Source organism: Aphis gossypii, chromosome 1 (assembly GCF_020184175.1).
Source record: "Aphis gossypii isolate Hap1 chromosome 1, ASM2018417v2, whole genome shotgun sequence".
Classification (NCBI taxonomy): Eukaryota; Metazoa; Arthropoda; class Insecta; order Hemiptera; family Aphididae; genus Aphis; species Aphis gossypii.
In genome coordinates, this window is record NC_065530.1 from 31,530,706 (window position 1) to 31,550,387 (window position 19,682).

Genomic DNA, 19,682 nt, shown 5'->3' on the forward strand with positions numbered 1-19,682 from the left:
ATTATAATATAAGTTCATTTCTAAAAGTTAGAAGTTTTATTTTTTTTTAATTTAAGAAATTTTACCAAAATAATTAGTAATTACCTATATAATGTAGTCTATAGCCATAATAGGTGATTATTATCCCGCTGTCGCCAGTTTCATAGAAGATTGGGATTTTTGCAGTGATTACAAAAATAACTAGTTTTGTATTTTGTATTTTTTATGTGATAGATTAGATACTTTCATGCATTCCATTCAATTCGGTTAATATTAGAATGTTATCAAGAATCAAAACCAACTAGATTATTACTATCAAAGTAACTTTTTAACTTGACTTTTACTTTCTAACTAGTTACTGTCTACATTTGCCTATAGTCGTGTACTGCCCGCCCCAACACGATTTGAGGTGAAAAAAACAAATCGTAGATTTTAAACTATAATGTAACAAAATAATTAGTGACTATACGCACTCAGTGTAAGTATTGTTGACGCGGTGTATGTGTGTATGTGGTTCTACGCATAAGTGATCACGCGATTTATTTTTTTAATTGGCTTTAGGTAATACACGCGAACCTTATAAATTTAAAATGGTGTCAACTCATAATAATATTGACGCTTGTATTGGTATAATAACATAAGTACTATCTAAAATATTCTTGTATACGTCTGTGATATAAAGAACTGCAACAAATTCAAAATAATAATAGTCATCGTTTAATTATCGTTTTTAATATTTCCACTCTGAATTATTGCTTCTACAGCACGGACATTCATAGATTTTTGGGATATCTAGGTATTGTAGCCTGTAGGTATTGTGACGTGGACATAACATTTTTATTTTGATGAATCCTATAACTCGATAACTACTATAGCGCATTTTTACGAGTTGAAATTATATACGTGAATATGTGTGACGTTATTATTCATTATTATTTTTCTAACAAAAAATAAAATAAAATCTACGTTGGATTTTAAGCGTTTAAAGAGTCTTTGAACGTAAAAATAAATATTCGTTGAGCGCAACAACACACGCATAACAAAAATTAATGAGATATTATTAATTTTGAAAGAAGACGATTAGCAATACCGACTATAGTCGTCGCACCGCGTTGTTTAAAATAAAATAAGTTTTGAATAGATTGCCAAAACAAAACGGAAAATGGGCTTGGCGTTGTTCCAACAAGATGTGTTAGACAATCATAAAAGCCACGTTAACCACATTCAAAAAAAGAGTGCCGGTACCTATTTTTGACTGTGTGAAATAATATTGTCGTAGGAAAACTTTAGCAATTGTCAAATTTGTAGACATCATTATTCGTTACTCATTAGCAATTAAATTAAATGTAAACCACTATCATTTAATAGGTACAGGTTAGGTATAGATACTTATCGTTTCTTCAATTGACATTAATCAACATTCCGAGAAATCCAAATAATAAGCAGTTTGTGTTTTAGATATATTTTAAAAATAGTTTCTTATAGTTACATTATAAGATTTATCTAAAAAATAATAAATAAATAACTTACTATCTACATACAGTATTATGTAATATAATGTACTGGTTGCAAAAAAAAAAAGAATTATATATAATATTAAAGAAAAAAAAACAATAGCAAATATAAAGAAAAATAATGCATAAATGTAAGTATGAGTAGTTTATGTTACATACTACATTAAGTACCTAGATTAGTAACTTAACAATCTATTGATAACAATTTTGTATACTACTTAACAAAACGTACAAAAAAAAATGAATATTATACAATGATAAACATCTAAAAACAAAATTGTAATACCATATTAAAAATGTAAAAGCAAAGTTACTATTTTCTTAGTTTTCCATTTGTATGAATGTAACTAACTTGGTTGGTTTTATGATCACCTAAACTCAGATCTTCATCTGGCCCTAAAAAAAATTTACAAAAGTTGCTACAACTATATCTTAAACAAAAATCTAATCCCTAAACCAAACCTAACCTAACCTAATTTCACATACCTACAATAACTAAATATTACTCCTTAAAACCATGTGGAAAGTGAAAATTACCTTTCAAGTAGTGACAAAAATTTTTTGACTTGTCCCAATCTTCAACGAGTGACAAGTTGAACATGGAATACGCTGCGTTACCAGTAACTTCCGATTCAATGTCTAGGAATTTTGGTAAACGGTCAAGCAGCTTTTGGTCCTCGAGAGCAGAATAAGTCTCAAGTAACACTAACCCTTCACACCTAAAACCAGATAAAAACATTAATATTTACATGATTTTAAAAAGTTTTTAACCACACACCTTTTATGACAAGGTTTACAATAAATGTCCAGCTGGAAATACTGATTGTAGTGTATAAAACATCGTCTTTTTTTATAGATTGGATAGTGGGTTTCATCTTTTTGTGACAATAGATTCACATAGTCTCTGTGACTGAGCTGTGTTTTCACTTCTATTACTTGACCACGGACTCTAGGTCTGCGAATTGTATGTGTATAATTCCAATGGCCTATAAACAAGCAAAATTGAAGTCACAGTCAGCGACATAGTGTAAATAAATGTGGATAAAGAACCTTTTTGTCCTCGTTTTCTTAAACGAGCTTGCATATTTTTAGTATATGTCTGCAAGTAATTATGTACAACATCAAAATCTTGAAATGGAGGGAACAACGAATCATCGGGCAGATATTTCACTAACCATTTACGTTTTTTTGAGTTAGTAGCTAATCTATCCCCAGTGTCCAGGCCCAATTTCTGACAAACCGCCTATAAAATTATGATAAAAGAATATAAATATTATAGGGTCCTTAAAAATTGACTTAATGTTAATACTTACAGCTATCATTCTACATATTTTATTTTCAAAATCAGATGAATTATCAATAACATCGAAGTATGGATGCCCGATCCATGATGCTGACGCTTTGACATCAAGACTTTTAGCAAGAGAAACATCCTCTCTCCTGCTAGTATGATCCTAAAACAGATGTTAAATTAGTAAATGTTAAATTTTAATGTTAAAAAGTTTATGACGTGCTTACCTCAGTTGTATAAAAGTCTTCAGCTCCACATGCAGCAGACACCATGTGAATTATTTGATTGTAACGATTATCTCTTAAATCAACCATATTCAAACCATTTTCTTTCATTATCAGATCCCATTTATTACTTGGTATATCTATAAAAATAAAACTTGAACTGTTTAATATTGTTTAATCTTAAAATTTGTACAAATAATATGTTGAGTAAACAAGTAGTGTTTTCATTTTTTTGGGCTATTTAGTGACTTATTTTTCTATCAACAAGTTTCTCTAACTATTATGTTTCTTTAATAGTCTAATCAATAAAAAAACAAAAATATATATATAAATATTTATTTACATCTATTCTTTTATTTATCATATAATATGTATGTTATTGTATTTTTAACGAGAATATCATATTTTGATATGAACTTGTTTTATTAGTTGAATGAATAATATACAAATAATTATTCACTAATAATTGATAAACATTTTGTAGGAGGGGATCTACTATTTAACTGGTCAGGTATAACAAAAATTTTAATTACAAATAATAATTAAAATTATGATCATAAAACCTATAATAATTTAATTTAACTATTATATTGTTGATCAGTGATAGTTATGAAAATGGTTGAAATTTATTTCTTCCATTAACACGGAATTTAAAATAATATATAACCATTGAGAAATATAAAAAGGCTGAACCAGATGTTGTGAACTAAAAAAAATGTAACAATAATTTTGTTAACAGTATAGGTACCAGGATGTAAACAATAGTACCTACCTATACCATACATGTACATATTTTATATTTTTTTAAATATCAATAGCATGTGAATTATTCTAATACAGAATTGTAATATTTACAATGTTGAAGATAAAAAAGAATTTTTTTTTTATTGGACAAAATATATTTATTTTTTTTATTAAAATTTTTTGAGTTTTTTTAAACAGTTAATTTTTATCTCTTTCGTTTCATTATAATAACTATACTTTTTTCCGACAACACCATTTTTCGTTTTTTATTTATAATATCATATAAAAAAATTTTATTACACGCGGCAGCATCCATAGCACCTCTGTCACAAATGATTAGACAGTCTTGGTCGCATGATTCGCCCAGTTCAAAAAACGTGTTTTCTATTTGTAACATACATCTAAGAAGGTTCTCTTGAAATTTATGGGCTGTAACAGAAAACAAAAATAATATTATGAGGCTAATGATAATAATTTCCAAGGACATGACATGTCTAAATAGCATCAAGCTTAGCCGCATAGGCTCATCATTTCATCAGTAAGAACTAAGAATTCCCTCCTTCCCCCTCATAACTTGACGATTTGTGAGGCTTTTAAAATCAATATTATTATACGAACCGTAAAACGTAACATGATACTATTTCAAAGGAGACATAATACAAATACTATGCAATTATAATAGAAATATATATTATTTCATTGCAAATTTATGATGACCTACTAAGCTAGATTGAAATACAGCTTAGGGATTGCTAAATAATTCATGGTCGCGATAAAGGAGGTGTGTTAACTTTATTGCTATAAAAGAATAACAATTTAAAAACAGACGAAATATGATGTATACAGCATAATAAGCAATGAGGCGAAAAACAATCATTCCCGGTATAAAAACATACTTTTATGACTGAATTTGATAGTTGGCCAAAAAAAAAAAAAACATTTTTATCCTCGTATTTAAAGGATATAATTGAAACTCGCGTATAGCATGACTGAGAGCAAGACAGATAAATGATCATATTATTTCAAAATGTATTACCTTCATCGTCACTTAATTCCGAAAATTTGATACCTCCACTGTAAAATAAATAAATAAAATGTAAATATTAAGTATTAAAAATTAAAACCAATGATATATATGTTAACTATCACTATATTATATTAAAACTAATAAGGTACTTCAAAAGTATATGAAAGCAAAATTAAACAATATTTTAAACTTGACTGATTTTCAGGTTTTATGGTATTATAAATAAATAATTATTTATGATACGATAAATTAAAATTATACTAGTGATTACTTTTTTAAAAAAATACTCCTGATACGCAAGTGTTAACACTATACGTTTATGAAACATGGAAAATAAAGTCTTAAGATTTAATTTATCGTTAAATAAAAAAATAAGTATTGGAATCCTATTAATTCTTATAACAAATTTTGAATTAAAAAGATAACTTATGTTCAAGGTTGCCTTGCCTTAAAAAAATCATATGTGTTATAAGGTCAACGAATATCAAAAATGAATACAATTAAATATTTAAATAAATAGATTATGTAATAAAATAAAAATATATAACATTTTATGACATTTGTTTTTATGTAGGTAATACTTATTTAATAATAAAATATGCCCAAATTTAAAACTATAAATTAAATTTTAATGTAAATTTATTATTAAAATTGGAAAAAAATATTTTGTAATTTATAAAAAAAATTATGAATTACCTTAATAGAACATTGGCAGTCTCGGGAACTCTGTAAACCTATAAAAATTAAAAAATCAACAAGATATTTTAACAATGGAAATAATAATTTTAACCTTTACCTTCCAACCTAAATTCTCAAAGAATGTACATAGTCGTGACTGTCCCGTTGTCTTACCGCCACATGGGCCTAAATTTAACAAATTACATTGGTGTTATAAATTTTTCAAAATTAAAAAGTTAATGCAAACATTTAAATTTGAAAAAAAAAACAAATAAGTTTTGTAATATTAATAAATAATTAACTATGTATATTGTATATCAAATATTAGCAGATTGTATGAATGATTTAAATTATAGATAATAGAATTATTATAGTGAAATTCAAGTAAAAATATATTGAGTTTCAGTACATCAAATGAACGAAATATAAATTAAGTTATCATAGAAATAACATTCTTATCGACAACAAGCAATAATAATCAATTTATATTTTAAAGGCGCTGAGAGTATAATTTAATTAGGTAATATATTCCGTATTCGTTTTTAATGGCTCAAACACAAAAATACGAGTTTTAAAAAAAGTATATATTTATATAACGTATACTAAAATATACTCGATATATCGGTACTTATATATTAAATATGTTTCTATTACTTATTCAAGGAGACTACAAAATATTCATTAACATACAATTTTACCATAAATCTATCAAAGCTATTATTAAACTAAATCAATAAAATATAACTAAACTAAAACATTATACTTTATAGATCACTATTATACTCACATATTTATTAGATATTAACATAAAAAATCTAACTAATAAAAATTATATTAATCAATAAAAAAAAGTAAATGTAAAAGTTTTAAAAGAAAAACAAAAGTATTTATTTTTAAATTGTAATACATACATTATACATAAAATACGTAAATTTATATGTATTATATACAAACACATACATACAATACGTACATATGTATATGACGTATTGTATACACATTATATTAAGATGGTATATTTGGTCATTCGTGCACGTTAGAAAAAATAGTAAATAAAAATAATGTATGAGAATATTCAAATAGGTATATGAATTACGAAGCAGACGTATGATTTATGATCATGAAAATTGTACAAGTGTATCTGTTAGTATCTATAGTTACAACTTCAGTATATTTACCATAAAATAACCTTTGGGTAATAATTACGAAAATAATTTACGACAAACCTTGAAATATATTAAATACAAATACACAATAATCATGAAGCCTATCGGTTCAAAATTTAAATACTTACTATCATATAATACAATGTATGAAGATGCGTGATACGCACATTATTATTAATAACAAATCGTATGTAGGTGTTTAGATAGATAGGAAATAGGAATTTGCTTTTGTTTATTTTTAGGTAGTTAATATATATTATGTCAGAAAAAGTAATTTAAATCTAAAACTTTTACTTTAAGTTTAAAAATATTAATTAGGTAACTAATGAAATATTTATTGTTTTTATAAAATACAACTATTAAGTACATAATGGTACAACTTTTACAAAAATTCTACAATGCCAGACGTTGATATTTTTTTAAATGAAATATTATAGTTAACAGTTTTCACGAATAAAATCTAGGATTTTATACATATATTTAACTATTAATTTAATTAAGTTTCATAAATAATAACTTTAGTAAATGCATGTTGCTAATAGTTTCTAAAAAAATCATCTATTATTAACCTACGGATAAATATTACGTATAGACGTATAATTTAATTAATCACGCTAAGAGGATAATGTAATAGCGATAATATCTGAAGATCAACTGAAATCGTCAATCAATAATAAAGATTAAAAAACTTAATAATTAAAAGTATATATTTTGTATGACCCTACATATATTATTAATAAGATTAAGTATGATTAAGTATGTCAAATACTATTTTTAAACGAAAATTTTAATTTTTAAAATAAATAAGCTCTTAGCTCTTTTAAGTATTAATTTAATAAAATATTTAAGTTACAATATAATTTTAGTTTTGTTAGATAAATCTAGTATTAATATTCATATCAATATCACATTAATAATCTTTAGAATCATTCACGCAGCCTTTTAGAAAAATATGTGTTCTATTTAAAATTCTATTAATTGATACGCGGCCCAAATAAACTATCTGCTAATTAGTAAATAAACAAAAATGTAGAATTCAACGAAATTTATAAAAATTATACAATCATTTACTTTTTAGTGGCTGAAAAAAAATTGTTTCATTTAAGCTTATAACACATTTATTAAAATACGATTCTAATTAAATAATAGTATAAGTTAAATAATTACTTAAGTAATGATGAAAATACAATAATAAATTAAAATAGTTACTCAATTTATATTTCTAAAAATATCTTAATTGATTGTAAAATGTAAGTATTCTTACATTATTGCATTTTGAGATAATGAATAATTTGTATTCAATGCACCGTTTCTCCGTATGTTTACACATAAGATCAATACTTTATTAAATATCACTTTATCTATTAACATTGTAGAAAATATTTTTTTACATAATTTCTAACCAAAATAAAAAACCTAACCTAACCTTTTTATTTTTGAATGACAACATATTTTTTTAATTTCATATTCTGAAGAACAATATTTTCCGGAGTATTTCGATAAATACAAATCGAAATTCGGATGAGTAATTTATGAATTACAAATATTTAAAGTTTAGGTGAGCGAAGTAGTACATCGACATTTTGCTTCGTATCCCTACTTAAACTTAAAATACTTATAAGTTATAACTCATAAACTATTCATCTAAATGTGTATTAAAATGTATTTAATTACTCTGACAAATATTCTGCTTCAGATTATGAAATGTTTGATATTATTAAAAAAAAAAAAAAAAAAACAAGAACTTAAAAAAATATTTTTAAAAAACATTAAGATTTTTTAATAATTAGTACTGTATGATAAAATAATCACCTAATATATTAACAATTATATTATTATTAGAATCACATATACGTATAAACAAGCGCAAAATAGATTCAAATTAGTAAACCGTGTGACCATGTTTAAATTTAATTTTAGGAAACTTATAACTATTATATGACGTAATATTAATATAGACGAATTTTTTGCAAAGAAATTATCAGTCATAGTTTAATCAAACTACATTACTTTAAAGTTAAAAATGAAAAACAACAATAATAATAATTGTATTGCATTTTTAAAAAACGTGCGAACAGATAACTATACAGGGTGAACTCGTCTATTTAATATTATTGCATTTGCACTATTATTGCATTTTTCAAACAGACGAGTTACACCCTGTATAATATACGGTAGATTAATTTTACATAACATGTAAAGCCGATAAAAAAATATACCTGAACTCAAGTTATTTTTTGTATGTCAACTTTACGTACTGAATTGCAACTAAGATAATAATAAATAAACCATTATTATGGTAAAAATTAAATCAATATAAGTATTATAGGTGGTTAAGTACTAAAAAAAACCAGAAGGTCATAATTAAAAAATTATACCTATTTTAACAATATTGATTTATTTGCAAAAATAATTTTTAGATTCGAACAAAACTGATCATATTTTATATCAGTAAAATATTCACTACAAGATTATGTGATCAGATTATTAATTATTAATATGACATAGATGCACACGGTCACTGATATTTAATTAGTAATTACCATTTAAATTACTTTAATAGCTTCTCGACCTAACCGGCACCAAGTATAAAATGTAAGTATATGCATTAACTTTGAGTGTTTGAGTGTCCTTTCAATGTCATGTTAATTGTGCATATGTTTTTATAACAATACTTTTCTAAACATTTCTTCTAAATTTAAAAAGTATTATGATATATTACCTATACAATGTAATTTATTAAATAGATATTTTAGATATTTACCCAATGAAGATATATATAAGATATAATATTATATGGGTTGATCTTATATCAGTTATAGGAATTTACAACTACAATAAATGACACATTAAGAGAGCTACCATGATCTACCATTATATTATATTATTTGTACAGACATTTAAATGATAGAACTACACCATACCAACAAAAATAAACGTTTATTGAAATGAAACTAAACACATTTAAAAAATGAATATTAATCAGTAATCAGCATAGTTAACATACAGTGGGTAATAAAATTATTATTACATATTAAGTCCATACATTAAAGTAGGTAGGTACATCATTAATTTCAGAATAAAAAGAAAACTAGAATATGTTATAACAACCCTCCTCAGTAAATCACCAACATCATTAAATTAAAATGTATTATAACCAATGGCCTATAACGCCGAGAAGTATTTTCTCAATATAAAAAAAAAAAAAAAGTTACAATAATATATTAATATTATTCCTATATATTACGTTTAAATAAACAATAATATCAACCAATGAACTATAGTTATTATAGTATATGTACTATTAAAGCACGGATTACAATTTCAACTTAAATAACTGATAATATTTATGATTTTTAATTTTTTTACGTAGGTAATAGGTATCCAATATATTAATAATGATACAAAAATTATAGTTTTAAAAATTGATCATATAATATACACCCATATACCTTGATGTATAAGTGATATTAAAATATATTTTTCTAGTATCATAATTTAACTACAAGTATACACATAGAGCATAATTTATATACCTATTATAAGCAGTATTTAGTTTATTAACTTATTTATGTAATTTGCGGCGTTTCAGTTAGGCAAACCTCAATGTGTTATGATTATTATATTGCTAAACATTAGAATGATGAGCACTGACCTCGCTTATTATTATAACTTGTTTGTTTTTTTTTTTTTTTTTTGTTTGGTAGATTGATAAATAATTATAAAACGAATTCCTTGAGTTATCTTGTATGTAGGTTACCAATACCTTACACCTATATTGGACATCTTATTGTTTTTGTTATACTCGTTATTGAAACAATTAATTATTTATTAAAAATAACTAAATTTCTTCTTTTTAGTTAGACAATAATTGTCTGTAGTTGTTACAATTATTGTTAACTGTTATTTGATTGATGATATATTTATTTAATGACACATTATGAAACAGTAATATCGAACCCGAAATTCAGTTTAATATATGCTAATTAAATTAAGAGATATACTAATATACTATTATTATTATAATACTAATATATTACTTTAATCACAATATTGTAAATTAATAGTTATAAATTATAATACAAGACATTATTTATAGATACCTAACTATCAATTAAATAATGCAGCTAAAAGTCTACAGGTTGTATTGTAGAGATGCATATCTTCTACAACAAATTATCACAATAATTCAAATTTTAATTGAAATAAAATTGTAGTATTAATATTAACAATTCAATTATTCTATCAATATCCATTAAAAATGACTTTATTAAAACAAAATATTCATTTTCGTGTGTACTTCGTTTAAAATTATATAGTACTAATAGAGTAATAATTAACTTCATATCATAGTTGTCAATTAAAGAAGACCAAACTGGTATAAAAGAAAAAACTAACTTGTAATTAAAATTCACAGCAAAGCGAGAAATGCATAGGTACAATTATCATATATTTTTGTGTCTGACACAAGGGACAGAAAATGTTCATCAATATTCAATCCGATTTAAACATTTTTCATAATAAATTTGAACAAGATGATACTTTAAAGGAGTTAAAATTATAGAATATTATAACTACATTTTTAATAATTAGAAATAATAAGCAAATAAAAAAACAAAAACAGCGGGAAAACGGGAATATCAGTTTTTGAAATTACCTATGCCAATGATGTCATACGGAAATAATGAATCAGTCTTTGATAAAAACAATTGTATTGGTTTATTGTAATTCAAAAAGAAATAAGACATGAATTTTCACGAAACATTTTTATTAGCATTTATTTTTCTTGATGTTATAACTCAAAATATATTGGTTGTTTTCGATCTATTAATAAATGGATAACATTTTTGTTCGATGGTCAAAAGGCTTGAAAATTAGATAATATATAGTTCCTTGTAAGTTGTTCTAATGGGTATTTAGTAATTAGTATACTAAAGACTGTATAAATTATTACCTACTATTATCAAGTAATATTTTATATAAAAACATCTAAAAATACAATACTATTTCTTTAAAATGTCTATAACAGTTTTTAAGAGCATGTACTGATAAATAAATTGAGTTTGACAACTTTTAGGGTATATATGTGAAGTATAAATAAATCAGCAAAAAACATCAAATTCCGAACAAATATTTGACATCTAATACCCAGACATCTAATTAAGGATAAGGATTTTCGATTTCATGCTCAACGAGTTTTCCTTAGTTTTTATATCTATAAATAAATATTTATCACAAAGTCATGACAAATGAAATAACATCTCAAAACATGTTCAACAGTGGGATCCAAATATATGATAGTATTAAATTCACATTAAAATGAATCAGATACTTAGTATAACTTATTGTTTCACTACTTTTTTCAAAAATTGAAGTTGAAAAACAATATAAAGGGAATAATTTTAATACAGTTTAATTTAAGAAATGTATTCAACAATTTACAAGAATGGCACAAAAATAAATATCAACAATGGTTTAATACATATTTGCCTAACCTTACCTTTTTTTCTTAGGAACAGGTTATACAACATACACGACAATAAAAGAATCCATAAAAATGTTAGTATTAGTAAATTATTATACGCAGATATTTTTCATTTTTACTTATTTAACTTTTTAAATATATATTTTTTAACAACAGAAGCAATTATTGATTAATTCATTTTATTTTTTTAATATTAGGTAAGTAACTAAAATACAATTAAATTTATGATTATTATTTTTTTTTTTTTTTTACAACAAAAGAGTATAAAAAATGAAATAAGTATTTGTTTTTATAATTTTTGTAAATCATTTAATTTGAGTACCTACTATTTCATACTTTGGAGTAAAGATGTTTTATGTTATACATAGTATAAATGTATGGAAATTAATGTATTTAATTTTTTTTTCAACAAATAAATAAATATTAAAAAAATCACGCGTCATACCCTAGCTAGTTAATAATAAATCGATAACAAATGTTCAAATTTCAAACAGTATTGCAGTGTCGCATCACATTTAGGACTGTTATTTTATAAATTTTGTAGCTGAAGACAAAAGAAAAAAATAACAACATTATAGAGCGTGATTTCTGGTAGTAAATCATAATTAATTTGTACATTGTGGTTGTGGTGGAGAAGAATATACACGAAACACCAATTTTTGTTAAAAAAAAAATATTTGAGATTAAAAAAAAATATAACAATATAAAGCCTTGACTCATTTTCACCAAATATTTACAATAGTTTTTTTCTGGATACATGTTTTATATTTATATTTTTAATATTTTAACTCTTTTTATGCTATTCAAAACATTTTAAATTCTATAAGTATTTATATATAAATGTTGATGTATCTTGATTAAATTTAATTTAAAAATCGTGAACAAATATTAATTAAGATTCCCTCATAAATTGTTAAAATAAAAATAAAAAAATTAAGTCTAGTGTAAAGCTACTTTATACTTTCATGAGGTTAAATGAATATTTTTAAGATAAAAAACGTTCAACAATTTAAGTTGTTTTGTTAAAATTCCACAATTATACTAAACTGATTTTCTTTTAACAAGAATTAAATTTTAATAACTTTTCAAAATCAAAAATTTGAAAATTATTTTGTGATAAAAATTACATAACATTTTCAATTTTAATAAAGATAAAATTAAAATTCCTTATACTGTCAAAAGTTGTTTTATAGCAATATAAAAATATGGAGAAACACATATCCCAATATGTTAAAATGTTAACGAAATTGAATGTTCAAACGAAAAGTATGGTATTAGTTATTAATTATTATTTATTGCTATCATTCGAAAAATTGTATTGATTAGGTGTAATACGCAATGAAATTATCGAATAATTTAGAAAAATATTAATCTATTTACAAACGTATTTACATGTAAAATGTACATCACAAATAAGTGAATTGGTTTGTGGTAAAGATTACATAAAACTAATTTAAATATTTTAAAAATGTTATTGTACTTAGTGAACATTTTAAACACATAATAGCGTCATAGCGAAAAGTTTTAAGTCCTCACTAACAATATTTTTGAATAACAATTAAAAAGTCGATATTTTTCGTTTACAATTATATTCAATTTCAACGAAACTGAAATGTCTACAAAAATTTAACGTCTTGTATATTTGTCGAAACTTAAGATTTCTGTGAGAAAAACTTATGAGAAACTTTGTTACATTAATTAGTATTAATCTTTAAATTTAAAATTCCTTAAGTAATCTATTTATTCGATAGACGTAAATATTAACTTAACAGTTAGTATAACTAACTAAATAATAAATATAGTAGTTATATAGTAAATATAACTAATTTTAATTATAAGCAAAAACCAAAAATTAAATTTTCCTTTTATGCCTCTAATATTTGTCACACCTAGTATTGTAACATTATAATGAAATATATAATACCTTTTTTTATTATACTTGAATTAAGAAAAAAAAAACAAATACATGTATTTCATATTATAAGAATTATGATAAAACCTACATATATTAAAGAATAAAAAAACACAAAAATCAAGACTGTACACAAAGCGTTTTTGGATAACGCATACAATGAACAATATAGGTACCTATAGTATCTACTAACTACCTACCTAGTTATTAGTAAACTATAAATGAAACCAAAAAAAAAACGAAATAAATTCAATGTTAACCTTGAAATAATCTAACCTAATAATATATTAGTTAAATGAATGTTTATAGGTACCATACCGGGTACACTACTGAGTACTGAGTACTTGTCAGTTTATTTTTTTTCCTGTGTATTGTAACTTATTAAAGAGTACAATTTGGGAAAGACCTATAAATGTATGACCTTTATACTCGCCTTTATATTATATAATACCTAAAATATATAAAAAAAAACCAAAACTATATACATATTTGATACGCTGATAAGTGTGTATATTTTTTTTTATTCAAAGTGTAACTTATAAAAATGTACGCGTCATTCCACAAACTAAAGATTCAATAAAACAAAAAAATAACAATTCTTTATTTTTTACAAAAATTGTTCTAGTATGAAAATCAATTTTATTTTAACAAATGTTAATAATTATTTAATTAATAATTTTAATGTATACGTAAAAAGACGAAGATGAACTCTGTGTACTTTTAATTAGACTTATAACTACTTTTAATTCATAATTGTAATGGTCGGAGAAGTTAGAGAAAATATAAGAACATGGAAAAAGCGTGATTTATTTTTAGGAGGAAAAAGTCTGACTAATTAATCACATGATGAGATGGCATAAAAACAAAAAGTTCTAATTTATTATAATGTAATGATGCTTAAGTCTATATTATAAGTTAAAGTACAGTATTCCCCAATATATATGGGAAGCAAAATACCAAATTAATCTGTCACATAAGATAACATAATATTATAAATTTATAATACATATTAAAATTCGTTAAAATTGGATCAAAAAATAACATAAGTACTATAAAATGTAAGAAAACTTATCGAATCAGTAATTACATTCTATAAAATCAAAATAGCAATAGCAATTTTTAAAGTGGCCAAAAATAATTTATAATGTTTTAAATTTAAAGAATTAAGCTAAAAGTGTTGTAAGATCAAGGTATCAACCCAGCATTAAAAATATGTAAACTAAGCAACACCGGTTTAGGAAACTTTTGTTTGTAAGCGTCTGATGATAATAGTGCAAGAATTTTTAAATTATACAATTATATTAATCATTGAATGAGTAAACAAATTAAATATTTGTCAATAGTCATTGATCATTTAAATTGTCATAAATGAAAACATTATCGGACTTCTTTTCCATATTTTTCCGACACTTCTATAAATTGTGTATTTATATTCTGCAAAAACTGTTCTTTTGAATACGTTATGTTAACTATAGTTTTTAATTTATACCTAAATATTAGATAAACATCGAATATAAAATTTTACATTTACGTTGATAAGCTTTCGAGTTTAGTTAGATGTGGAATGGTAGATTTTGAGGCTCATATTATTATAATTATATTTAATTTAATGTTCAACAATATTAGATAACCAGATATGGGTATAATAAAGAATAAGCTATTTCCTATTACTGCTATTAAGTAATAATACTACTTACTCTACTATATATATATACGTACACAAATATAAAGATACTAAACGGATATTGCTGAGACTTGCGGGGAGGAAGATTAATGTAACAAATTATTATCCGCCTATGCACAAACAATAATCAAGTAAATTTTCTAATATTCTACCCCAGAAAATAAAATATAATTAATTAGTCATATCTATTACAAACTGATCGAGAAAACGATAGCGGTGCACTAGCGGTTAACGATGGATAATGAATATCTCAAAATATCTCAATACACAAAATCTGTTTATGAGTCACTTTTACAGCGAAACCCACTCACTCAACATAATGTTTATTTATTATATCTACAATATTATGGTAAGTGGTAACGCACTAGTATACGATACCAGTAAAATAATATTAGGAAAAAAGTACTCGTATTATTATTTACGAGACTACATATTAATGTACCTACATAACTATACATGCAAACATACTAATACATTTATTTCAAATTAAAAATATCATAAAATGAAATCAACGTCTTGGTATTTTCAGGTTTCAGCCCCCTACTGCGGAATAAGGTGTAAATACGAAAATCACTAAATCAAAGTTTCGATCAAACAACAATATGATATAATTGTAAGTAGGTACACATCTTCGTTAATGGATCACCAAATCATACGATTTCCGCAAGTATTGGAAGAGTTCAAGAACATAACTCAATGAAAATATAATGTAGTATACGAAAATACTCGGCGCCAGACGCCAATGACAAACAAACGGTTTTTGTAGGCCCAACCCGTGAATGCAATGTTTATCGTTTATGTATACTTATACTATATTATTATCGAGTGTTTAAATCGGTCGTAGTAGGAGTTTAACCGTCAAAATCGATTTGATTTATTAACAGACAGGAAAACGCTGAATGCGCGAAAACGACGTACGCAAAGTGCGGACAGTGGTGGAAAGTGGGCGAGACGGTTATTTAATATTTTCTTCCCCACCCCGAGAATCAGCGGCGATACTCATTATGATAACGAGAAGCGCGAACAACCCGCTCGCGCATCCCCCGGAGATGTGTACAAAACGGTTAGTTTATCAACGTTATCTTTGAGAAACCATAATATTATTATACGCTAACTTCTACCATCGTATCTGTCTCTATTTTAAACACCCTCGTCGCAATAGACTCTAAATCGCAGACGAGTGACGATGGATGGGAAACGGAATAACATTTTTGCCAATCTCTCTAGTCCATATCAGTCGATTTTTTTATGAAAAAGATGTATATTTTTGAAACTTGTGGACGGACGGGGGTAGTTTTCTAACGAAATCCACTCAAATCACGATAATGCCTTTGAGCCATGCGACGAAATCAATTACACACAAAATACAATAAATTCATAACAAGTTCCCTACGATACGTGTATGGGGGTTCGTTCTTACCGCCGGTCAGTACAATTTTGTAGAGTTTCTTGATTTTGCCATCCATCGTGAATATTTTCGTGGAGACGAACGAGACTGGACCGCGTGTTAAGTGTTAACTAATGCTTGACGAAGGCGGTCGTGGCGTGAGAACCATGTGACTTTTGTTGTTGTTATTGGTGGTGGTGGTGGTGGTGGTGGTGGTGTGATGGTGGTAGTAGTAGTGGTGGTGGTGGCGGCGACGACAGTATCGTTCACTAGTTGTGTCCAAACTCGGAGGAAATCGTTCGCGCGATGATGGAGACGGCACGCCGACGGTGTAAGTAAAACGACTGTTCGGACGGTTTCCCGACGGAACTCATTGCGCGCAGCAATAATTGTTTGTTATTATTATTCGCAGTTTGTTTTGAATATTATCATTATTATCAGCGTAATTATTGTTACAGTCGCGTGTTTGCGAAAAAGAGAGGGAGAAAAACGAAAAGCTAAAAAAAATTATTATTTCCGCCGCAAAAACCGCGACCGGACTAGCGCACGCGTGCGGACGTTGCGCGTCCTGGCTACAGCCGACTGACGAGCGACTAGCGACGAGTGTGACCGCGTGCGCGGTGTAAGCGTGCTACGGGGGCGAGACGACGACGAAATTAATGACAACGACCACACTCGACTACGATTGCTCGGGCGCTGCCGTGCTGCCGAGTCGCGCTGGTGCCCGCCGCCGACGAGCCGCCTACTCCCGTCGATTATTTTGTTATCATTGGCCGTCGTCGTCGTCGTCGTTCCAGTTTATCACTCGATACGGTTGCCGTTATCTACAGGTTCCACCCCGCCCGCCGTCTACGACGAGAGCATAACAGCTGCTCAGTGACCATATAATCGGTCGCGCCGGGTCAACAAGCCCGAACGTCGACTTGGTTACCGTCGACAGACATTTATTAATAATATTATTATTACTGACGTGAACATCATTATTTTAATACAATACTCAATACTGTATACTTTGTAGTATATACTATTCTTATTATACATAATATTCGTGTATTATTTAATGCTATTAACTTTTAAGTCGATATCGGACTTACGGTATGAATATGATGTTCATTGCATAAAATAAGCATATAGAATAGCCATAAGCGCCGCAATTCGGGATGAACTTGGGGTGGTCATTATCGTCACCCTAATTTATGCATTATGCCATTGGTCAAATAAAAAGGGGTTTCAACAAAACTAGTTTTTTTTTATTATTATTAAAATTACGCCACTGGCAAATAGCTTAAAATTAATTTAAATGTTATTGTGTGTAACATAAATTATAAAATAATTTAATGATTTACAATAAAAGTTTAAAGTTTGTAAAAATTCGTAATTTGTAATAATATTTTTAGGTACCTACTTAAAAAAGTAGATACTAAAATCGTTCTTTTTCGGTTAAATATCGAATTTTATTCAAATCTCTATTGATATTAATATAAGCCAAAAAAAAAAAAAAAAATTATATTAAGTATGTGTTTTAGTTTCAATATGAACTGCTTTAGTGAAACCTAGTTTTAAATTTCCAAACCTTACCTAAAAAGTTTTATACAATTTTTAACTACAAAATTATTTTGCGAATTTCCATTATAATAATATAATTTAATACATTTTTTCAAAATGTGAACTTCTACATTTTTAATGCTTATGAAAAAAAATCGAACTTATATGTAACTACAATATTTAAAAATAGATTTTAAAGCAACTTATTAAGAATCACGTGTTAAATTTTTAAGGTTTTTAACAAAGCAAAAACAATTTTACGAACAATGATTGAAAAAAATTCAATATAAATATTTTAAAAAGAATCAATACCTATATTTTTAAAATTTTGCTGTGTGTTTATAAAAAATACTAATGTAAGTATATTTGGTGAAAATTTCAAGTATTTGCAGTTTTTGTTTTTAAATTATAGCAAAATAAGAAAATTAATATTGTCAATAATTGATTTTTTGCATAAAAATTTCACCTTTTCCTAATAATTCTAAGGACAGTTAGAATTACTTTTGACCACGAAGGACCCCACTAAAAAAATTAGTAATTAAATTCACCTTTTTCTAGTTGAAAATCTAAGCAATTATACATTGCTCCAAAAGGCCATGACAGATAAAAATATCACATAATTGGTCGATTGTATCTTGAATTGGAGGGTTGTGTGCATAATGATCAGTGGCGGTTCATATGATTCAGATAAGTATATAGATAATTCATAATAAGGGCACACATATTAATTTATCTCGTCATCATAACTATATAATATTATAATGATAAAATAATGATTGTTATGCAATGTGCATTATTATTCATTTATACTACAATGACGATAAGAATGCTAAAAAATAGAACTTTGGCACAATATTTATTTATTTATTTCTCGCATCACAGTATATTTATTATTCCATATTGACAAGTGCGGGCAATTGTATAAAAAACACGTATTATATAGTTAGTATAGGGGCAAAAAGGACTTGTGCTTGCCTTACCGGCACGATACTACGATAGTATAATTTCTAAACATCTAAAGAGAAAACGATTAAACAATCCGCAAT

At 25.9% G+C, this 19,682-nt stretch overlaps 1 protein-coding gene across 2 annotated transcripts in view; it reads right to left on the reverse strand.

The window, feature by feature from the left end:
* The window catches only part of LOC114125481 (TRPL translocation defect protein 14), a 31,922-nt gene extending 14,082 nt beyond the window's left edge, over window positions 1–17,840 (reverse strand). Inside the window, exons 1-11 of one of the 2 annotated variants that reach the window (XM_027989150.2) lie at window positions 17,125–17,837; window positions 5,576–5,643; window positions 5,476–5,513; window positions 4,789–4,826; window positions 4,053–4,181; window positions 3,012–3,148; window positions 2,807–2,947; window positions 2,544–2,736; window positions 2,272–2,479; window positions 2,031–2,212; window positions 1,416–1,889 (exon numbers count right to left, since the gene is read on the reverse strand). In XM_027989150.2, the coding sequence (XP_027844951.2) occupies window positions 1,807–1,889; window positions 2,031–2,212; window positions 2,272–2,479; window positions 2,544–2,736; window positions 2,807–2,947; window positions 3,012–3,148; window positions 4,053–4,181; window positions 4,789–4,826; window positions 5,476–5,513; window positions 5,576–5,643; window positions 17,125–17,170 (1,263 nt within the window). In that variant the 5' untranslated portion in view covers window positions 17,171–17,837 and the 3' untranslated portion in view covers window positions 1,416–1,806. Of the gene's footprint in view, window positions 1–1,415; window positions 1,890–2,030; window positions 2,213–2,271; window positions 2,480–2,543; window positions 2,737–2,806; window positions 2,948–3,011; window positions 3,149–4,052; window positions 4,182–4,788; window positions 4,827–5,475; window positions 5,514–5,575; window positions 5,644–17,124 lie in introns of those variants that run through there. The other variant, XR_007604513.1, reaches the window with a different exon arrangement.
* Window positions 17,841–19,682: the final 1,842 nt, after the last annotated feature.